Consider the following 24613-nt stretch of genomic DNA (forward strand, 5'->3'; position numbering starts at 1 on the left):
TATGCAAGCAGCTCAAAAAGACAGAATTCTTCTGGTAATTTTTAACACCCAGCCTCAGCCGAAAAGAAATCCAGTGACTTCATGGCTCTCTCAGGGTTCCCTTTTGGTTCTTTTTTTTATTTTTAAAATGGTTCCTAAGTCAAGATGACATTGCACTTATGTCTATTATTTTTTCAAAATAATTTCAGGGAACCAATTTCTTTCTTCAAGAAACATGCAAATGCTGAACAAAAGTACAACGTGTTTGTCAAGTATAGCATATGAATGTTTTTCATTCTCCCTGTCTACCAAGTCCACAGCCCTGATGATTGTAACCAACTCATCAAATCTCCTTTAAACCTTGCCTTCTTCAAACCTCCCAGTGGCACTGGGGTGACTGGAGAACTGCCAGTCACTCAATTGATTGCTAGCAGCACCGATGATAACATCAATCTACCAGATATCGCGCTCTCTCATCCGGAATTGGACACATTTATCAATTTCGCTTCCAATTTCCACCCGACTGTCACCTTCACCTAGTCCATTTCTGACTCCTCCCTTCCTTTCTTCAACATCTCTGTTCCCATTTCGGGGGATAGGCTGGCTACCAATAAGCACTGCAAACCAACCGATTCCCACAGTTAATATCGATAAAATGTGGGGCTGGAGGAGCACAGCAGCTCAGGCAAGTTGATGTTGATGACCCTTCATCCAACTCAGGATGGGGAAGGGAACTCAAATAAATAGAGGGAGGGGTTAGGGCTGGATGAAAGTAGATGGGATGATGATTGGCGGATGCATGTAGCAGGTAGTGGGGATTGGTCAGTGGGAAGGGTGGAGCGGACAGATGGGAAAGAAGAAAGGCAGGTTATGTCAGGTCAATGAGGTGTGGATGAGAATGAGGGCTGGATGTGGGATGAGGCTGGGGGTGCGGAGATTTTGAAACTGGTGAATTCTATGTTGAGGCCATTGGGCTGTAAGCTCCTGAGGTGGAACATAAGGTGCTCTTCCTCCAGTTTACATGTGGCATCATTGTAACAATAGAGGAGGCCCAGGATGGACCTATCACCAAGAGAGTGGGAGGTGGAGTTGCTTTGGCTGGCAACAGGAAGGTGTGTTGATTGTAGCCTGCAGAGCTCAGATGCTCCGTGAATCGGTCACTGGCTCTGCGCTTGATCTTTCCGATGAAGGGGAGACCACATCAGGGGCAACAGATGCAATAGACCAAGTTAGAAGACATACAGGTGAATTCTTGTCAGATCTGAAATGCTTGTTTGGAGCCTTGGACAGAGGCGAAAGGGAGGTGTAGGGGCAGGTGTAGCGCCTCATGTGTTTGCAGGGAAAAGTGCCAAGTGTGGTGGGGTTGAGTGATAATGGGAACTGCAGATGCTGGAGAATCCAAGATAGCAAAGCGTGAAGCTGGCTGAACACAGCAGGCCAAGCAGCATCTCAGGAGCATATGGCGGGGTTGTTGGGAAGTGTGGACCAGATGAGGGAGCCGAGGAGTGAGTTGTCCCTGCAGAAAGCAGATAGGGGCAGGGAAGGAAATATCTCTTTGGTAGTGAGGTCTGATTGCAGCTGGCAAAAAGGGTGGAGGATGATGCAGTGGATTTGGAAGTTGGTAGAGTGGTATATGAGGACTGGGGACGATTCTATCCTTATTGCTATTGGGGGGGAGGGGATTTGAGGGCAGTAGTGCAGGAAATGCAGGAAATGTGGCTAAAAGCATTATGAATCATGGGAGAGGGGAGGTTATGGTCCTTGAAGAAGGAGGACGTCTGGGATGTCTGGGAATGGAATACTTTATCCCAGAAGCAGATGCGGCTGAAGTGAAGGAACTGGGAATGCGGGGATCACATTTTTGTAGGAGGGTAGGTGAGAGGAGGTGTAATCAAGGTAGCTATGGGAGTCGGTGGGTATGAAATGGACGTCTGTGGGTGGTCAGTTGCTGGATATCGAGGCAGAGAGGTCCAGGAAGGGGAGAGAAGTGTCGGAGATGGTCCAGGTGAATTTGAGGTCAGGGTGAAAGATGTTGGTGAAATGGATGACCTGTTCGAGCTCCTCATTGGAACATGACTCAGTATTAATAAGTCATCAATGTAGTAAAGGAAGAGGTGAGGAATGGTGCCAGTATAAGTACAGAAGAGGGACTGTTCCATGTAACCTACAAAGAAGCAGGCATAGCTCAGACTCATGCTGATGCGCAGTTTGTAAGAAGTTGGAGGAGTTAAAGGAAAAGTTGTTGAGAAGAGTTCTGTCAAGCTGATGAGAGTGTCAGTGAAGGAGGACTGGTTGGGCCGACAAGAGAGGAAGAAATAGAGGGTTTTTAGGCTTCCTCATGGGGGATACATGTGTAGAGACTCCTACAGTTACCTTGATTGTACATCCTCACATCTTGCTTCCTCGAAAGACTCTATTCCATTCTCCCAGTTCCTCTGTCTCCACTGCACCTGTTCTGTCCTCGCCCCCTCACTCCTTCCCATAACAGAAATAGGGTACCCCTTGACCTTACCTACCATCCCACCAGCATCCACATCCAGAGGATTATTAACTGCCATTTCCACCACCTCCAGCATGATGACACATATTCATTTCCCCTCCCTTTTCAGCCTTCCGCAGGCACCATTCCTTCTTGACCACCCTAATCCACTCTTCCTTCATTCCCAACACCCACCACAGCACCTTCCCTGCAACTCCAGATGATGTATCACCTGCCCATTTACCTCCTTCCTCCTCACCACCCAAGGGCCCAGATATACCTTGCAAGTGAAGTCAAGCTTTCCCTGCACTTTGCTCAATCCAGTCTACTGCATTCACTGCTCACAATGTGGTCCCCTCTACACTGGAGAAATAGCCCGAGTGATCTACATTCTGCCAGCAAAAAAGACCCCGAGCTGCCAGTTGCCTGCAACTTCAACACATCACCCTCTTCCCTGGCCAACATTTCTGTCTCAAGCTTGCTGCAGTGCTCCAGCAAAGATCAGTGCAAGCTGAGTAAACAGCGCCTCATTTTTCACTTGTGAACTCTGCAGCCTTCTGGACTCAATATTGAGTTCAACAATTTTAGCGGTTGAGCACCTTTCCCCAAGCTTATCTCCAATTCCACACACCAGGCCCTGTTATCACATGGTCTGCTATTACACACCACCCATTTTTAGCCACTAATAGGATGCATTAGCAAATATTCAGTTTCCTAGGCTGACAGGTACCCACTGCTTTGTCTCTAAAACCATGTTCCTTTCTTCTTGGGCTCTATCTCCACCTATCATTTACTCCCTGCCCTCAACTGATCTTCTGCATAAAAGCCAACATTTTTCAAACTGCCATTAGTTCTGAAGAAGTGTCACTGGACCCGAAACATTAACTCTGATTTCTCTCCACAGATGCTGCCAGACATGCTGAGTTTTTTTCCAACAATTTCTGTTTTTGTTTCTGCTTTCCAGCATCCTGCACTTCTTTTGGTTCTTTTAACCCAAGGCACAAATTGCTGAAGGATCCAGGCATCAGGTGGGAGTTAGATTACAAGGGATGTAGATCATGTGGAAGGATAGGACAGGGATGTTTGAAACAAGAGAAGACTACCAGCTGGAACCACGCTCGCTAATGCCCTTAGTTGGGTGATAACTACCTAAAAATGAGGGACCTCTTCTGAAAACACACATTAATTCCGGCAGAGCAGTTTGCATTTTTCTCATCTCATAGGATGAGTGTCCTGCTCATCTAGATTTAGACCTTGATCCCTTGAAGACCCTATCTCTCTCTTCAGCTCATGCAGAGCCATTTCCTTGCTTTTCTATTTCTAGGTGCATTAGAATAGCCATTAGGTATGTTCTCTTCTGCATTGAACAATATTGAAATTCAGATCCAATTGTATCAATTGACCATTTTGTTTTGACCTATTTATTCAATTTCAGCTCTGGCCTTTTTCTCACCTGGGCAGAATTTAATGGGAACTGCCCATGGGCTTGCAGATGGCAATCCTCCCTCACCCCTACCCCAGGCCCCAAGATGACATTCCACATTAAGCAGAGGTTCACCTGCACATCTGCCAATGTGGTATACTGCATCCACTGTACCCGGTGCGGCTTCCTCTACATGGGGGAAACCAAGCGGAGGCTTGGGGACCGCTTTGCAGAACACCTCCGCTCAGTTCGCAACAAACAACTGCACCTCCCAGTTGCAAACCATTTCCACTCCCCCTCCCATTCTCTAGATGATATGTCCATCATGGGCCTCCTGCACTGCCACAATGATGCCACCCGAAGGTTGCAGGAACAGCAACTCATATTCCACCTGGGAACCCTGCAACCATATGGTATCAATGTGGACTTCACCAGTTTCAAAATCTCCCCTTCCCCTACTGCATCCCTAAACCAGCCTAGTTCGTCCCCTCCCCCCACTGCACCACACAACCAGCCCAGCTCTTCCCCCCCACCCACTGCATCCCAAAATCAGTCCAACCTGTCTCTGCCTCCCTAACCGGCTCTTCCTCTCACCCATCCCTTCCTCCCACCCCAAGCCGCACCCCCAGCCACCTACTAACCTCATCCCACCTCCTTGACCTGTCCATCTTCCCTGGACTGACCTATCCCCTCCCTACCTCCCCACCTATACTCTCTCCACCTATCTTCTTTATTCTCCATCTTCGGTCCACCTCCCCCTCTCTCCCTATTTATTCCAGTTCCCTCTCCCCATCCCCCTCTCTGATGAAGGGTCTAGGCCCGAAACGTCAGCTTTTGTGCTCCTGAGATGCTGCTTGGCCTGCTGTGTTCATCCAGCCTCACATTTTATTATCTTATGATGGCTTTTCTCCTGGCCTATCAATCATCTTCGACCTGTTGACAATCATGGAAGCCAAATGACCCACTCTCATCTTAATTGAGACCCATGAGTGTTTAATTAATGCCCAGTTAAAGGTTGCATCTCACATGACTTCAATTTTGAGGTTGTCTCAAGTTCAGCAATGGTACGATGTGTGGTAAGTTATGTTGTTTAGGCCTCAAGAGGAAAAAAGATCAGTACATAGCTCATATGCCCTCTTATCTCATTGGGACTCCCCCAAGGTCCCTCTTTTCTTGAGTACTCGGTTTAATTCCAGCTGTAAATACAAGCTCACAGCACTCTGAGATGGGACCTCTTCTTGAGTGAAAGGCAGGAATCTTGCCTACAACCAGTTAATGGCCAGTAGGGTGTTAAATGACTAAGTGGCAGCTGGCACCAGTGAGGATGTGTTCAGAAACACTAATACCAGTGAAATTATGAAACCTCTCCCCAATCCCACTACAAAGCTTGAACAGATGGCTGAGCTCTTTGAAATTCATTTCAATCATCTAGTTTCCTATTACAGAGCTGAAAGGCATGGTTGAGCTCTGAGGAAAACTTCAGATACTTAAAGTATTCAACTGTGGAGGTTTTGTCTGTGTGGATGTGAAATGGAATCTCATCATGAGCACTTGGCTGAATTTCAAAGTTATAAATGGATTCAGCTCAGTAAGGATTCACCATGTCATCTTCCATTAAAATATTTGCAGGATAGACCACTGCATAGTGGTTTGGAAATAAATACTGTTTTCACATTGAGGAGACCCTTCATCATTTTATCTGGCACTACCGCAACACCAAATGGGACAGACTTCTAACAGATCTTGCAACCTCTAACTGCAGATCCATCAGGCACAGTGGGCCACCAATGACAGCAGTAGCATATCCAACTACAATATGTAATATCATGGAGAACATCTCTTGAATTGTTGACATTACTGTCAAGCTAGGAAAGTGCAAAGGGCATGTCCGAAGCAGTACTAAGCATTTCTAAAATTCAGATATCAACCAGGTTAAATTACAACACTGCACTAATTCAATAACAAACAATGGAAACAACATGCAATGCACGGAGCTAAGAGATCTTGTAAACAACAGATCTAAGTTACAGTCTTGTCACATCCAGTCGAGAGTTTTGGTGGATAATTGAACAAAAAGCTGTAGGGGGAAGTCACACAGTGATCCCATCCTCAGGAATGGATTTGATGAAACACACAAGATTGTCAGTGAACTTTACAGGGTAGATGTGGAAAGGTTGTTTTTCATTGTAGGAATGTCTAGAACCAGAGGGCATAATCTTAGAATAAGAGGTCACAAATTTAAGGCTGAGATGAGGAGGAATTTCTTCTCTCAGAGAGTTGTGAATCTGTGGAATTCTTTACCACAGATAGCTATTAATGTCAGGCCATCAAGGTTACACAAGGTTGAGATAGACATTTTGTTAATCAGTAAAGGAATGATGAGTAATGGGGAAAGACAAGAAACTGGAATTAAGGATTATCAGATCAGGCATGAACTTATTGAATGGTGGAGCAGATTGGACTGAATGACCTGCTTCTGCTGTTACTTTTTATGGTCTTATGGTATAATCAAATGAGTACTAAAGAAAAGGTGAAACACTCACAGCCGTATTCAGCCAGAAGTGACAAGTAGATGATTCATTTCACCCTCATTCTGAGGACCCCGGCGTCACAAATGGAGCCAATTCGATTCACTTCACAGGATATTAAGAAATGGCCAAATGCATTGAATTCTACAAAGATTATGGGCCCTGACATGATTCTGACAATAATACTGAAGACTTGTGTTCCAGAAGTAATTGTTCCAAAGGTAACACTGTTCCAGTACATTTACAACAATGGCATCTAACTGGGAATGTGGAAATTTGCTCACCCATTCACTTCAACCAGGACATGTCCAACCCAACCAATTACTCCTCCACCAGCAAAGTGATGGAAGGGTTCAGTGACAGTTCCAATAGCAACAAATATTCAGCAATAACCTGTTCATTGGCATTTAGTTCAGTTTCTGCCAGAGTCCCTCAGCTTCTCACTCATAACAGTCTTGTTGAAACATCGCCAAAACAGCTGAACTCAAATGGTGAAAACACTGTGGTTGTTTTCAACATCAAGTCTGCACTTGATTGAATATGGCATCAAGGAGCTCTGGCAAAACTGAAACAAATAGGAATGAGGGGGAAAGCTCTTCACTTGTTGGATTAATACCAAGCGCAAAGAAAGATGGTTATGATGATTGCAAGTCAATCATCTAATTTCAAGGTCACCAGTGCAAGGTTCCTCAGGGTAGCACCCAAGGCCCCAGAGGTGGAAACATTTGTTGATGATTACAAAGGCTCAGCCCAAATGCATGACTTTTTAGATGCTGAAGCAACCTGTGGCACTATTCAGGTAGACCTGGACAAGATCAAGGCTTGAGCTGATAATGGCAAGTAACATTCACATCGTACAAATCTCAGACTAATCATCCTTTTTTACATTAGTGGGATGTGCCCATCACTGGTCGTCCCTAATTGTCCTTGAGAAGGTGGTATTGAGCTGCCTTCTTGAACCACTGCAGTCAATGTGCTGCAGGTAGACCCACAATGCCATTAGGGAGGGATTTCTAGGATTTCAACAAAGCAACAGCGAAGGAATAGTGACAGATTTCCAAGTCAGAATAGTGAGTAGCTTGGAGGGGTAGTTGCTAGTGGTGATCTTCACATATGCCTGCTTCCCCTGTCCTTCAAGATAGAAATGGTCGTGGGTTTGGAAGGTGCTGTCTAAGGATCTTTGGTGAAGTTGTACAGTGCATCTTGTAGATAGTACACACTGCTGCTGCTGTACATTGATAGAGGAAGGAGCAGATGCTTGTGGATATGATGCCAATCAAGTGGGCTGTTTTGCCCTGAGTAGTGTCAAGCTTCTTGAATGTTGTTGGAGAAATGGAAATCTAATTATCTCCCCTTGACATTTAATGGGTTGCCATTGCTGAATCCCTGAACATTATTATTCTGGAATCCTGGTAATGTCACTGGGCTAGTAATGAAGCACACCAGGTCAACATTTTGGTGATGTGTGTTCAAATCCCACAGTGGCAGATAGTGAAATTTGAATTCAACGAAAATCTGAATTTAAGAAAAACTAAACCAATGGTGACCATGAGTCATTGTCATAAAAATCTTCTGGTTCACTAACATTCTGTAGGGAAGGAAATTTGACATCCTTACCTGGTCTGGCCCATGTGATTCCCAACCCAGAGAAATGTGTTTGGACTCTTAACTGTCATCTGGGAAAACTGCAGATGAGTAATAAATGTTGGATAGATTAAGAAAAACGTTGACCTGAAATTGAACTGAATTAGGCATATGCATACTGTGGCTACAAAAGCAAGTTAGAGGCTTGGAATTTTGCAGTGACTAACTCGCCTCCTTACTCCTCAAAGCCTGTTCATGATCTATAAGATGACTCAGTGTTATTTTAGGGTTCAATACTACTATACAGAGTGGATACTGAGTCTGATGAGAAATTGGAAGTGATCTGATTGTTTGTAAGTCACTGAATGCTAGCATAAAGGTGAAGTATGTGTTAGGTGAGCAAAGAACATGTTATCCTTTTTTGCAAGAGGGCATGAATACAGCAGTAAAGAAATCCTACTGCATTAGACAAAGCCTTGATAAATCTGCATCTGGTGTTTTATAAACAGTGTTTTGTCCCCTTACCTATGGAAGGATGCACTTGGCATAGATAGAGAGCAACAAAGACTGATCCCTGGGAAGGTGGAGTTTTGGGACAGCAGAATTGACCAATGAGGAGAGATTGAGGGGACTGTCCTATATGCTATCAAGTTTAGAAGAATAAGAGATGATCTAATTGAGGTATACTGAATTCTGACGGGGGTTTACATGGTAGACTGATTCAAGAAGGATTTTTCTCCTAGAAGACCTGGAATCAGGATAAATGCCTCAAAATAAGAAAGGCTATTTCGGTGCAAGATGAGTAACTTCTTCACTTGGAGGGTAGTGGATCCTTGGTATTATTGACCCAAGTAAGTTGTGGAAGCTATCATTGTGAATATTCAGTACAGAGTTAATAGATTTCTAGATATGTCAAAGGATATGTGATTGGTGCAGGAAAATGACGTGGAGGTAGAATATCAGTCATGATTTAATTGCTTGGTTGAGCAGGCTCGAGGAACTGAATAGCCTACTCTTCATATTTTCTCCTCCAAATGAATAGAATGGAAGGTGAGTGTAGGGAGACAAGGTTTAGAAGGATATGGGAGCATGGGAGTCATGAGGCATGACACTTGTGTAAGGGGATAGCGATGAGGGTAAGGGGGGCCTCATACTCACTTGTAGAACTAGCCTGCAGTTCAAGTGAATGGAAACAGATCTTTTAGCCTACCTACCTCAGCATCCATTCATCTTCACCTTGAGCCTACTGTGGGAAGCTTCAGCCTTATTCCAGCCCATTCCACCAGGAAAATGACAGTGAGAGCTAGGAGTAGGAGTTAGGATCATGACATTGGGAAATAGTTCAACATCCATGATGAAATTCCAGGTATCAAAATCTGTCCTTTTTAGATAAGTACAGATGGATATCAGAAAATATGGAAATGCTTAAGATCTAAAATAAAAGCTGCAAATATTATAAGTACTAAGCACTACCATCAAAGTGTTTAACAGAGGTGTTCCAGTTTCAATGTTTCTGTACCTGACAGTTAACAATGGCTCTGAATTATGAAATTTGAAGTCGACGAATTTGATAGAAAAATGATGGAAAATATACCATGATATCCCTTTTTATTGAGTCTAAAGGTATTTAAATTTTTCTGATGTTATTTGGAGAGAAAGTGGCAGCTTTTAGGGGAACTAAATGCTTTTGTAAACAATTTTGTGTTTGAGATAAGAGGCTTCTTGTTGAGTAACATTTTATATGTATTCCAGTTATAAAGTTAGGTTATGCCATTATGATAAATAATGTGTTTAACAGGCTACAGGATCAGCTTATAGAAGCAGTCACCACACAGTTGTCTGCAATGGATGAATGCATTCAACGATACACAAAAGGAAAGACTGTTCCACAGCCCCAAGCATTCCACTTTGATTTGCCGAAGCAAACAGCCCTTACTACAGTAATATTCCCTGCTGGAGTCAGTGATGAAACTCTGGAACTGCAACGGAAAGTATGGTTGGAATTGAGGACAATTTTTCTACTTATCTAGTCTGTCCATGAGTTTGCCTACTCTTTCTTTTGTATTTCTATTGGTATTTTAAGAAAGCAGAAGCATGCTTACATCTGTTTTCAAAGAAACATTTTCTTGAAACATGTTGTTAACTTCTCACTACAGGCAATGACCTGACAGGCATCGACCATGCTTAGTAGGAGATTCACCTGCTCTTCCCCTCCCCAACCATTGGCATGTCAATGTTTCTGGGTTGAATGACAATCTGTTTGGCCATGTTACAAATTCAAGCCATGTGGAAGAATGCATAAGGTGCATTTTGGACAGTTTCCTAGAATGATATGTTGTGGATCCAGCCAGAGATCAGGCTATTTTTGATCTGGTGTTGTGTAATAAGGCAAGCTTAATAAAGAATGTCAGAGTAAAAGATCCACTCAGGAACAGTGACCAGAACGTGGTAGAATTTAGCATTCAGTTCGGGAAGATGAACCTGGGTCAGAAACAACTGCGCTAAACTTAAATAAGCATAATTGAGTTGAGGGTTGATCATAGCTGTTTATGCTGAAGATCAATGGCAGATGTTTAAGAAAATAGTTCATAGCTGACAGCAAGGACATATTCCAATGCAAAAGAAGTATTCTAGCAAGGGGATAAGCCAACCATGGTCATTTAGCAAAGTTAAGGATTGCATCAGATCAATTGAAAGAAAAAAAACATGCAATGTATCAAAAGTTGATGGTAAGGTGGTAACAGTTTTAAAAACCAATAAAAGACGACCAAAAAAAAGATAAAGTTTGAGAGTAAACTTGGAAATAATATCTTAATAAAATATATAAAAGAGGAAGAGAGGAGTCAAAGTGAACATAGGCCATTAAAAGAATGAGATTGGGGAAATAATCCCTAACAGATTGCATGAATCTAGCCTTGGATTCTCAGCCTGCCACCTATCTTGTTTCCCATTCTGTCTTTTGTTCAGTCCTTGTTTTCCTGACATTCATCTCCCAGTATAAGGTCCCATCCTCCTGCCACTCTCATTTAAACATTCCTAGATGACAGCCACAAATATATCCCCGAGGATGTCAGTCTGGTCCCATCCAGGTGCAACCAAGCATGTACCAGTGATATATCCCCTAGAAGTGGTCCCAATACCCAAGAACTCTGAACCCTCCCCCTTTCATCATTTCTCTAGCCATGTATTCATCTGATATACCATGCCATTTTAACTCATAGAATCATACAGAGCAGTAAAGGCCTTTCAGCCCATTGTGTCCACACTGACGTAACCACCACTAAAGGCACGGTAATCCAAAATTACTGCACTTGTCCTTGAACATTATATTTTGAGAGCTCACCCAAATTGTTTTTTAAAGGTTGTAAGGTTTCTGGCCTCCATTACCTTCCAGCAGTGCACTTCAGATCCCCACCACCTTCTGAGTAAAACATTTTTTCTCAAATCCCCTCTGTACCTCCTGCACCTTACTCTAAAACTCTGCCCCCTCATGGTTGACCCCCCCCCTCAACTGAGGGGAACAACTGGTCTCTATTCACTCAGAGACAGTAAGAACAGCAGATGCTGGAGTCAGAGATAACACATGTGGAGCTGGAGGAAAATTTCTGAAGAAGGATCCTGACCAGAAATGTTAGCTTTCCAGTTTCTCTAATGCTGCCTGGCCTGCCATGTTCCTCCAGCTCCACACTATGTTATATCTGATCTCCATTCACCCTATCCATACCCCTCAAAGTCTTATATGTCTCAATCATATTCCATCTTCAACCGAAGGAAAACAATGCAAGCCTATCTAGTCTCTCCTGAGAGCTCAATTTCTCCATCCCAGGCAACATCCTGGTGAACGTCCCTGTACCCTGTCTACTGCTATCATATCCTTCCTGCAGTGAGACAACCATACTGCACAGGGTACTCCAGGCATAGCCTAATCAATGTTCTGTACAATCTCAACATTACATCCTTGTTCTTTTTCTCTGTGCCATGATTAACAAAAGCAAGTATCCCATAAGCCTTCTGAACAATCCTATTAAAGTGTTCTGCGAGCTTCGGGGATCTGGGAATAATAAATCTGCAAGATCTGTCTATTCCTCTAAACTACCCAGTGTCCTGTCATTCACTAAATACGCCCTCATTTGTTTCTTCTTCCAAAGTGCATCACCTTGCACTTATCAGGGTTAAAAATCATCTGCCACCACTCTGCCCATTTTACCAAACCATCTATATCTTCCTGAAAAATACAACCATCTTCTTCACTATTAGCCATTCTACAATACTATTAACCATTCTCAATTCTATGTCATTTAACTTTTCAAACAGTCTTTCATATGTAATTTTGTCAAAAGTTGTCCTAAAATCCATAAAAACTACAACAAATGAACTTCCCTCATCCGCGTCCTTGATCACCTTTGCAAAAAAACTTTAAGAAATTTGTTAGGCATGACCTCCTTCTGACTATCCTGATTTAACCCATGCCTATCCAAATGAATATTCATTCTCTCTGTCAGAATTTTCTTCAATAGTTTTCCTACCACTGATGTGAGACTCACTGGTCTGTAATTTCCCGATTCATCTCTACCACCATTCTTGAAAAGTGGAACCACGTTAGCCATCTTCCAATTCTCTGGCACTTCCCCAATGCCCAGAGAGGAATTAAAAATTTGTGTCAGAGCCCCTGCAATTTTCTGTCTGACCTCCCACGGCAGCCTGGGATGCAATTTATCCAAGCCAAGGGATTTGTCCATTTTAAGTCTAGAGCATCTAGAACCTCCCTATTTCCTATATCAAACTGTGCAAGTTCCTCATGGTCCCTTTCCTGAATTCCCTTCCCACATTTTCCTTTTCCAGAATGAAGACTGAAGAGAAGTATTAATTCAACACCTATCCAATATCCTGTGGCTTCATACACAGGTTGACCCCTTTGTTCCTAATTGGCCCTTCTCTTTCTCTGGTTAGCTCTTCCATTTAAAGTATTTATAAAATATCTTAGGACTCTCCCTAACCCTGTTTGCAAGTCCTTTCTCATATCCTCTTTTTACTTTTCTAATTGCTGTCTTAAGTTCCCTCTTGCACTTGCTATATTCCTCCGGGGCAGCAGCTGCATCATTCCCTTTGGACTTCCTAAAAGCCTTTCTATTCTTCCTCATCCAGTCCTGAATTGTCCTAGGCATCCAGGGTTGTCTGAACTTACTGCTGCTACATTTCCCTTTAATGGATATACATTCTTCCAAGTTTCTTTTTGAATGCCCCTCACTGCTCAGCTGTAGACTTACCCGCAAGATGTTCCCAGTCAATAATGGCCAGATCCTTCTTTATTTTAATAAAATGTGCCTTTCCCCCAATCCAAAGCCATTTTTTGCAGGCTATCATTTCCCTTGTCCATAAGAAATTTGAACTGTACTGTGTTGTGGTCGCTAACACTAAACTGTTCCCCCACTGCTACCTCAAACAATTTTCTGGCTTCTTTCCCCAGAACCAGGTCCAGCACTGCAGTGTCCCTTGTTGGCCCTTCTGCGTATAGATACAAAAAAAAACTCTCCTGGATACATTTCAAGAAATCCACCTCTTCTAAACCCTTAACATTTTGACTAACTCAATTTACATTGGTAAAGCTAAAATATCCTTGTTTCATTACACCACTATGACTCTTACACACCTCTCTTGAACTGTCTACATATTTGCTCCTCTATTTCCCATTGAACCTTAGGGGGCCTATGATGCACTCCCAATAAAGTGGCTGCCCCCTTAACATTCCGACATTCTAATGACAAAGCCTCATTTGAGGGCTTTTCCAAAGTACTTATCTCCTTATTGCAGTAATTGACTCCTTTAGTAATAATGCTCTACGACCACCTTTTTAACACTCTCCTCTGAGTCGCCTAAAGATCCTATAACCTGGAATGTTGAGTCCTGCCCTTCCTTCAACTATATTTCTGCAATGGCACCCATATGACACTTGCATGTGTAAGTCCATGCTTTTAACTCATCAGTTTTACCTATTACACTCCAAGCATTAAAGACCACCTAGCCATGCCTTACTCTTTTGACACTCACGAGCATTAAAGACCACCTAGCCGTGCCTTACTCTCTTGGCACTCACGAGCATTAAAGACCACCTAGCCATGCCTTACTCTCTTGACACTCACGAGCATTAAAAACCACCTAGCCATGCCTTACTCTCTTGACACTCAACATAGGTGAACTCAATTCGACTTGCTTTCTTTGCAGTAGCCTAATGTATCTCTATTTCACCAATATTCCATGACCCCTCCTCCCACCAAACTTGTTTAATCTCCTCCCAATAGCACTAGCAAACACCTCCTGAGATGCTGCTGGGCCTGCTGTGTTCATCCAGCCTCACATTTCATTATCTTGCATTCTCCAGCATCTGCAATTCCCATTATCACTGATACAATTTTAACCTACCTGCAAGGATGTTGGTCACAGTGTGGTTCAGGTGCAGACCGTCCCATTTGTACATGTTCCACCTTCCCCTAAGAAAGGTCCCAGTGATCTAAAAATCTAAAACCCTCCCCCTTGAGCCATGCATTTGTGTGTTCCATTTTCCTATGTCTAAACTCACTAGCACATGGCACTGATAAGTACTCCAAAGTACTTATCTCCTTATTGCAGTAATTGACTCCTTTAGTAATAGTGCTCTATTCATTGTGGTCCCCATTTATTAATCTACTGCCTAGTTTCCTGAATTTTTGATGCAAGACCTCATTCCTCACTTTGCCCATATGGTTGGTACCAACATGTACCATAACCTCTAACTCATCGCCTTTCCTATTCAGGATGCCCTGCAGCCGTTTTATGACATCCCTGACGCTGGCACCAGGGAGGCAACATACCATCCTGCAGTCTGACTCTGACTGATGTGGCACTGGTAGCAATCTCAAGATCAATGCTTTGGGGTCCTATCTTTTTTAACATGCTTCCTAGCTCCCTACGTTCTTACTTTAGGACTTTGTGTCTTTTCTGACCTGTGTCATTGGTAACAATATGGAGGACTGATTAATAGGAATGAGATGTTTTCAGGCTGGCAAGATGTGATAATGTGCTAAAAGGGCATCAGATATTTTGAGTCTGACTTAGATAAAGGTATCAAATATAGAATTTCTAATCAACCTATTCAGGTATATTATATCACACATCTGGAGTAGGTGTGACTTGAACCTGGGTCTCCTAGCTCAGAGATAGGGGCACTGCCACCATGCCACAAGAGCCCTGAGAGCAAACACATTGCAGGATTGATAATTTTGCTCATGATACAAAGATAGGCAGGAAAGCATGTTGTGAGACAGACACAAATTGTCTGCAAAGGGTTACTGATAGATTAAGCGAGTGAGCAAAATTTTAGCTGATGAGGGAAGTTTGGACAGACTGTGCCTGCATCCATTGCAGTTTAGATGATGAGAAACAGCCTTAGTTGAAGCATTTAAGATCCTGAAAGAATTGAGGGTGAATGCAGAAAATATGCTTCCCATTGGTGGAGAGACTAGATTTAGAGACTCAGTTTTAAAAATAACAAGTCTTCCATTTAAGACACAGATGAGGACTATTTTCTTACCCCTGAGGAGTCAAGAGTCCTTTAAACTCTCTTCCCCAGGTGGAGACAAGTCATTGCAGCGCCTTAAGGCAGAGGTAGACGGGTTCTTGATTAACAAGGAGTCAAAGGTTTTTGGCGTAGGCAGGATTATGATCTGAAGTCACAATCAGATCAGCCATACTGTGAACAAGGTCTGTGAATGCTCAGTCATTGAACTTATTCAAGATAAAGACTATGCTTTTGCATCCTTGAGGAATTAAGAAATAATGGGATAATGTGGTAGCATAGAATCACATGTATCTGTAAGGGAGGTGGTGGCATAGCAGTGAAATCACAAGTCATCCAGACTTTGGGGCTGGTGTTCTATGGAACAGGATTTGAATCCCACTGAGGCAAAATCTGGAATAATTGAGTTCTATAAAAAAAAGCTGGCCTAATGCATACCATGTAAACTCTGGAGATTGTCATTTAAAACATCTAGATAACTAATGCACTTTCAGGAATCAAATATGCTAATCTTACCTGATCTGGCTTACATATAAATCCAGAGGTACACCAGTGTGGTTGACTCCATTAGGAATGGATAATAAATGCTGAAATGATATCACATCTGTGAAAAAATATTTAAAAAATTGAGGTGGATGTTCAACTATGATTGTATGAAATAGTAGGGAAGGCTTGCAGGGTCAATTGGCTTTCTGCTGCTCCTGTTTATGTTCTTATGCTATATTCTTCATAATCATAAAATTAGAGATAAACCATTCCAGAGTGAATAATGAAGCACTAGTTGTACACATTAGTCATGATCAATAAAGCTGCAGTCCTACCTAGCAGCTATTGCCTCTGCTTTCATATAGATTGGATACAGTGAGAACACCCTAGAAATTTCAGAAATTAGATATTTGGACTTTTGGTTGTGGCTTGAGTCTACAACTTCATGTATAATTTATAACATAATATTCTTTGAATGATGATATCAGCATCTTGCTATTGAGTTTTACGTTTTTGGTTTATACAGGAATTACACGCTAAATTTGGCCTAGAAAATAAACCCTTCTTCCGCCGTCAAATGGCTTTTAGCTTTCCAGCTGATGAGGTGGAATCTAAGTACTACAAAGATATACATAAGTATATTCCTGCTCCCGATCCCAATGAGTTCAAGGTACACGTCTAATTTTACAATACTGTGCACTATTCACGGGAAACAAAGTAACAACAGTCAAAATTATTTGTCATTAAAACATTTGTGTAATGCATGAGTAGACCACAGTCAGGAAAATTATATTTTAACTCAATTATATGCACTGCCCTGACAAATGTTATGTTTCATTTAATTTGGAACAGGTTTCATTTATACATGGATCCTACACCTTTCATCACTGCTTGCAAGATGGTGAAAAGGATAGAGATTGGGGTGCTCCATACCGTTGTTTGCAAGTCATCATCTCCTGGTTCTACTTACAGGGTTACATTGACACACCAGTGCCGCTGATTTCAGAGATGAAAGAAGTATGTCAGCCCTGTAAATTGTTATCTATTTGTCTTTATTCTTGCCTGGGACACGGGTACCTTTCCTCAGGTCATTATTATTGCCATTGAACTAATTGAGTTTCTGGGCTATTTTATAGGGCAGTTAAGAGTCAACCCCATTGCTGTGGGTCTACAGTCACATGTAGACCAGACCAGGTCAAGATGGCAGAAGTGAGCGAGAATTTCCTTTCACCGAGGGCTGTGAATCTGTGGAGTTTTTTTTACTGCAGAAGGCTGTTGAGGCAAGGAATTAGGTATATTCAAGGCTGAGATAGATTTTAAACCAGTAGGTGAATCAAGGAATCAAAGGAAAAGGCAGCAAAGAGGAACTGAGAATTATCAGATTAACCATGATCTCGGTGAAGGAAGAGCAGACTTGATGGGCTGAAAGACCTAGATCTGCTCCTTTGACTTATGGTCTTATCATTGATAATAGATTTACTCATAGGATACAGTTTTATAGCTCCCTCCCTCCTGACTGCTATGTCCAGTGTCTCAGCCATCCCTTTATAGATGTTTATTTTAACTCAGACCTGCTGGCCGTGAAGTAGGGACATTACCTCTGCACCACAAAACACTAAATGTCGTCATCAGAGTAAACACTAAATCAAATTAATGAAATGACTAAAATAAAGTCTCTCAAAGGGGTACTGTAACATCAAATTGTCACAGAAAACTTACGACAGTGAAGTGAACACTTTGCTTTGAGGGGAGATGACATACTGCAGCCTCTGCAATGGTCATCGGTCATGGATGGCCTCAAGTGTGTCATTGGACATTGCATGCTCCCTCTCCAGAGTCACCTGGATGTGGATACAACCACTGTCTGCTGTAATAACTTCCTTCATGGCCTGCTGTATTAATCTATTGGTGGCCTTCTTGACCAGGTCCAAAAGCAGACCAATGAGGAGTTCCTCTGGTTTACCTGTGCTCCTCTGCACTGGGTGAGCAAAGATCAAAGCTTGGAGCTGAAATTCAGCCAAAGATTTAGACGCAGTCATTCAGGTTACTGAAAAGGTGCTGTATCACTGCGCAAATCATGTGTGTGTTGACTCAAATCCCTCAAGGTTATATCAGATACAGGCACCTTGGGTGTCGATAAACCATTATAACCACCTATTTCTTGGGACTGCTGTATGCATTAACCTCCATGCCATTCTCCAATGGCCTATGCACCAAGCCTCTATGGTGCTTCATTCATACTATCTCTCCTCTCACCACTGTTGGGATTTTCAGATTTTCAGAGCCATTTTTAAAACTCAGCTGTGCACCAATCAAGCATTACCACCTGCAGTTGTCCTTCAAATTGTCTATATTGGGAGAGGAACCAAAAAGCAAAGCTTCTCGAAGTACACTGGAACATGTTAATATTTGTTGCAAATGCAAGTGCATGATCATACGTATATTGTTACTTATGAACCAAGCTACACAGATTACCTCTCTTTAGCATTATCATATCTAAGAACCCTGTTGAAAAGAGTACCACTCGTTCCCCAATATGCAGCGTAGCCTAACATTTTCTCATTGATTAATATCGGAACTTCACCAGAATTACTTTCAATAGTTAAAATGTTTGCTTTCATTCAGTGACATAAATGCAAATAAAAACAAACAAACACCATATTTAGTTATGGGAACAGACAGTGACTGCTTATCTTTCGAGCACGATCAAATTTTCACTCAATCTTTGCATCCAGCCCACATCTACTGGAGCCGGCTGCTACTCTCCCAGTTCTCAGAGTCCATCACTTTGCCTCTTTCAGTTTAGCAGAGCAGTGCTTGCTAGGATTATGCATTACACTCTGTCTGACATTGACTGCAAATCATCCATTGACAGATCCGAGTATCGAAACTTCGTCCACAGCAGGCCTATCATCCGCTGATATGAGAATGGTTGAATTATAACAACACTCTGTCTCAGTCATGGTTGCAAAGGGTATTGATTGATTGATTGTCATGTGAGCCGTAGTACAGTGAAAAGCTTTATTTACAATCAGTATAGGCAGATCATAGTAAGCAGGGACGTTCGGATCAAAATGACTTAGAGAGAAGTACAGGTTGTATTGCACAGGATGTATGAGAACAGCACTGTTCTCATCTCAAGGAATGGCACTGACTCCGGGCCTCCTGTACATCCTACACATTCTGAAGCACCCATCTGCTGTCTTTCTTTGAGTGGAGGCTATTTAGTAGCTTTGGGAGTTGCTAATGATTCTGGGATTGTTGGCACATCTTGTCCTCCACAACTTCTCCACATCTTGGTGGCATGATTTTGGAATTGCTTAGAAATTGAATATAAACTGAGCACACTGGAACTGCTATGAGTAGGTCTGAACTTTGTAGATTCATATGGATAGCCACAATGTATGTTTGGAGAGATTAAATATCCTTTTGGGATGTGGTGCCCTTTATGGGTTAAGTTTTCACTCAGAGAGTCTCTAACCTGTTCTATTCTCTTCACTAAATGCAGTCATGGCTGAACCAATTGATTCATTCTAGACTGAACTCAATAGATTCTTATTAAACAAGGAAGATACGCATAATGGGCTGTTGAGGCCACAATTAGATCAGCCATTATCTTATTGAGTAACAGATAGGCAGAATGGCTTACACATGCTCCTAAGCCATTGGTTCCAAAAGCTTTTCAAATGAGTAAAAAATGAAAGATTGGCCCAGATTTTCATTTTGTCAGATAGGTACTTAACATGGCAAAACAGGAACAAGTCCTTAGAAATCCAGGTCATGCCCCTGAATATGGAATTTACCATTTTTGTGGGTGAAAATGTGGGACTAGCTCAGAATGCACACTTGTATAGCTTATTGAGACAGCTGGCCATTTAAATCATTAGCTGGTTATCATTTTAATTAGAGATGAATGTCTGAAACCAGAAGTGTGTAGATTATGCCATTTTATGCACAGGCCTGAAGCTCATGTTTTCAGTTGGATTGTCAGGATACTCTTGGCAATATATTTGGAACTAGTCCTGGGGCTCATTTTTGGGGGTAGTAAGGTAGAGATAAGGCACCCTTCAGAATACCCAGGCTTTATAAAGGTCAAGTACCCCTTTGGGAGAAGTCAGGAGCTGTTTGGAATTGTTGAAATGCTTGTGAACAACAAGCGAATAAACATATTGGGACAATCAACTTGTCCAAGCTGGCAATGAACAGTCTATCAAAGAGTTTTTTGAGAGTATGAAGGCATTTAGAATTTCAGTTATTTTAATAAAAGAAGAAATGAATTTAACAAAATGGTCAGTTTCTATTTCAATCTGTGTGTTGACATTCGTCTTAATATACTCAAAATTCCATTATTGTGGCAAGTGTCAATTATCGCCGTGGGGTCCCACTTCACAGTTGACAATTTCAGATGGTTTGGACACTTTAATGCAAAACTGTGAATTTTCATGTTTGTTGCACTTGAATGAAATAACTAATTTGATAATATTTTATTGAGGTGAGGGAATTTAAAGGTAGTAAATGTGCTTTATTTCTCAGTATATTGAATGCTGCAAGTTGCTTATTTAATAGAAACATTTTTTTTCTCATCGGTGCATGGGTCTTGAGGTCTGCCCATCATGAATATTAGGTGAGTTGTTGGGATGCTTGCGAGGGCAAAGCATGGCAGATGGGTTGGGATGAGTTACAATGAAGTTGGCTTATTAACAATAAAAAGTCAACTGTTGATATGTACACATAGTCTGGGGTGGAGGTTTGTGTGGGGACATTGGGTTTAGGTTTGGGATATTAAGTGGCTGGGAGCACATGAGAATTATGGGATTGAGCACCAGGTATCAGGTTGAAATGGAGGATACAGTTCGCTATTGGGGTGTGTACAAAGGCATAGGATGGCATGGCTTGGTATAAATGGGATAAAGACAGTGAGAAGATTTGGGGGGGGGGGTTGCAGGAGCGATGGCTTAAGTGTTAATCTTTATTTCCTATCATTTCTGTAGTGGCTTCCAATAGAGCCACTTCAAATCAAGAGAAACATGCATATACACCCCTTAACTGGTTTCTCATGAATTTTACAAAAGGTTCTTAAAACAGTTTATGACCAATTTAATTTGCATATTGAATTTGAAGCATTGCTGATTTAAGATGGTAAATAGGAATGTCCAGAGGCACTGAGGAGCACAATGATGGCAGCAGCTCTGTGTAGATTAGGTGTAGAACCCCATAATATGCAATTGTCAAAAACTGCACCAACTTTTATGTGAAGTAAGGAAAATCCAGAATGTCCACTGATTTCTTCAATGTCACCCATGTTCCCATGTTATGTGCCAGGATAATATTTCAGGGCCACCAGGTCAATTAAAATTGACTCACAACCTATGAATTGAAAAAACCAGATTAATGTTTTCACTTGTATCTTTAAGTCTAGTTCTAAGTACTTTCCTGATGAATTAGTAAAGTTCGAACCAAGGATACATGATGTGTGTTTTCTGCAAATTTTTATGACATAACTACCAAGGATTGCTACTTTTAAAGCTGCTTCCATTTGCATTTTCAGATCTTAATAAAAATTGATGAAGATTACGTCAAAATTGTAACAGAAAATGCATGGCTTAAATCTGAGGAGATGATAGCACTATTAAATTATTTTAACATTTCATGTACCACCACAGACATCCGGTAAGAAAAATATGATCTAAAACTGTAATAGGTGTTGTGTTTATACTCTTTGATAGCAGCTCTGAAGGCCTAGATTGTATCAGTGCAGAAAAAAAAGCAAGTGTGTAACAAATGCAGCCATATTAAGGAGGGCTTTTAATTTTAACGTAGATTGGGAGAGGCAGACAATTCTCTGTCAGCAAGGTATTGATTTTGTTGGAGTGTGCCCACATTAGTTTCCTGCATCAGAAGTCCAGGATGCAATGAGGGGACATGCAATATTGGTTTTAGTGATGAGTAATGAGCCGAATTTAATCAGTAACCTAACATTTATCAAATAGTGATCATAACATGATCAAATTCAAAGTTGGTTCGTTTTAAGTATTTGAAATCACTCTGCTCAAAGATGTTCTTACACACCTCTGGAACAAGTTGGGACTTGAACCGACACCTTCCTGCACAAAGATCATGTAATCGCCATTACACCTTCAAAGCCCTCCAGAATGGTTTTGTCCTGCATTTCATGGGTAGAGCATGCTTGCTTGGTTTTTGGTATCATCGAATAGATGGCCAGTGTAACTATTCAGGAACAGCTAAGCTATGAGTACTGGCTAGTCTGAAGCACAGATCTTCCACACCACAACCAGGATGCTACAGGATGCCTATAGTTTTGCTGTGTCTAGTGCATTTGGAACAAATCAAATTGGCCAAAGGTTGATATTTGTGCTGGTTCTCATACCATCTACTACAAGCCCAGTATGAAAGCTAGCTATGCCCTTCAAGGTTCAAGCTCAATCAGTGATATTACATCAAAGTTTCCCGCTGAGAGTCCATTATGTGTCCTTGCTATCTTTAATACTTCCTCCCAATAGTGTTTAACAATGGACGAATTTATTAGGTGTGAAAGTGCAGTCAGTAAAGTGCAGGCGTAATCAATAAAAATCCAATAAAAAAAAGACCCATTAGGTGATCTAATTAAAACATGGAAATTCTAAAAGGATCACACAGAATATTGCAGAGAAAATGTTTCCACTGGCTGGGAAATCTAGAGCATGGAGTTTGGGTGCTAGGATAAGGGCAATCATTTTGGTCTGAGATGAGTTCTTCACCAAATGAAATATTCGACTTCTCTATCAAGACAGCTATGAGTGCTCAAGAAAGAGGTTTGGGTACTAAAGGATTCAAGAATCTGGGATAATGTGACAAGGTTGATCTGAGGTAGAAGATCTTGTTGAATGGCAGAGACGGCTCAAAGGGCAAATCAGCCCTGTCAATTTCTATGTTTTTTGCTGTTACATAGAAAATAGAACTCTACAGTACAGGAATGGACCCTTTGTACCAACATGTTATGTCAAACATGATGCCAAATTAAACTGATCCCTCCTGTCAGCCCTTGGCCCAGATCTCTCCATTCCTTGCAAATTTATATGCTTATCTAAAAGTCTCTTAGATGCCCCTGTTGTATCTACCTTCACCATCACCGTCGGCAATGTGTCCCAGACTCCTGCCACTCTTTGCATAAAACATTTTCCCCTCTCATCGCCTTTGAACTTTCCCCCCTCACCTTAAATACATGTCTCCTAGTTTTAGACATTTTAACTCTGGGAAAAACATTCAGACCAGCATACCTATCTTTAAATTTCACAATTTTATACACTTCTATCAAATCTCCCTTCAGCATCTGCTGCTCCAGAAAACAACCTGAGTTTTTCTAGCCTCTTGTTGTAGCTAATACCCTCTAATCCAAGCAGCATGCAGGTAAACCTCTTCAGTACCCTCTCCAAAGCCTTCACAATCTTCCTGTGAAGTGGTAACCAAACTGAATGCAGTACTCTAAGGGTGGCCCAACCAAAATCTTATAAAGCTACAACATGATGTCCTGATTCTTGTACTCATTTCCCCAACCAAAACAGGCAAGCATGCCATATACCTTCCTAAAATGAGCTGTTCTACTCAAGGACTTCCCAGAAATCCTCCCACTTCAGGGACCATAGTTCTCCCTCCTCTTTTATTAAGGATGCCCTTAACCATATCTCTCCCATTACCCACACTTTTGTCCTCAAACCCTACCCCCCAACAACAACAAGAATAGAGTTTCCTTAGTCCTCACATACCACCCCAACAACCTTCGAATACAACGCATCATCCTCTGACATTTTCGCCATCTGCAATCAGACCCCACCACCAAAAAGATATCTCCCTCCCCAGATAACAAAGTGTGGAGCTGGATGAACACAGCAGGCCAAGCAACATCTCAGGTTCACAAAAGCTGACGTTTCGGGCCTAGACCCCCACCCCTGTCTGCTTTCCGCAGGGACCACTCGTTCTGTGACTCCCTCATCAGCTCCACACTCCCCACCAACCTCTCCACCACAGCTGCAATCACCCCTACACCTCTCCTCTCACCTCCATCCAAGGCCCCAAATAATCCTTCCGATTCTGACAGAATCACATACATTTCATCTAAACTCATCTATTGTATCTGTTGCTCCCGATGTGATGTCCTCTATATCCGAGATATCAAACGCTGATTCAGGGACTGGTTTATAGAGCACTTGCACTCTGCATGTACCAACCAACCTGACCTTCCAGCTGCCATCCACTTTAACTACCCCCCCCTTCTCTCCTGGTGACATGTCCATCCTTGGCCTCCTTCACTGTCAGAGTCGGGGCAAACGTCAACTGGACGAACAACACCTGATATTTTGCCTTGGCAGTTTACATCCCGATGGCGTGAATATTGACTTCACCAACGTCAAAATCTCTCCACCCCCGGCTTGTTCATCTTTTGACTCACCTATCCGCTTCACCCTTCCCACTGACCAAACACAATAACCCCCTATCTGCGATAATAAAGTGTGAAGCTGGATGAAGACAGCAGGCCAAGCAGCATCTCAGGAGCATAAAAGCTGACGTTTCGGGCCTAGACCCTT

At 42.1% G+C, this 24613-nt stretch overlaps 1 protein-coding gene across 1 annotated transcript in view; it reads left to right on the plus strand.

The window, feature by feature from the left end:
• Positions 1-24613, plus strand: part of LOC132209501 (ufm1-specific protease 2-like) — a 100418-nt gene that overhangs the window by 64387 nt on the left and 11418 nt on the right. Inside the window, exons 13-15 of the mRNA XM_059645016.1 lie at positions 9792-9984; positions 16558-16701; positions 16884-17048. Of these exons, the coding sequence (XP_059500999.1) occupies positions 9792-9984; positions 16558-16701; positions 16884-17048 (502 nt within the window). The remainder of the gene's footprint in view (positions 1-9791; positions 9985-16557; positions 16702-16883; positions 17049-24613) is intronic.

Source organism: Stegostoma tigrinum, chromosome 3 (assembly GCF_030684315.1).
Source record: "Stegostoma tigrinum isolate sSteTig4 chromosome 3, sSteTig4.hap1, whole genome shotgun sequence".
Taxonomy (NCBI): Eukaryota; Metazoa; Chordata; class Chondrichthyes; order Orectolobiformes; family Stegostomatidae; genus Stegostoma; species Stegostoma tigrinum.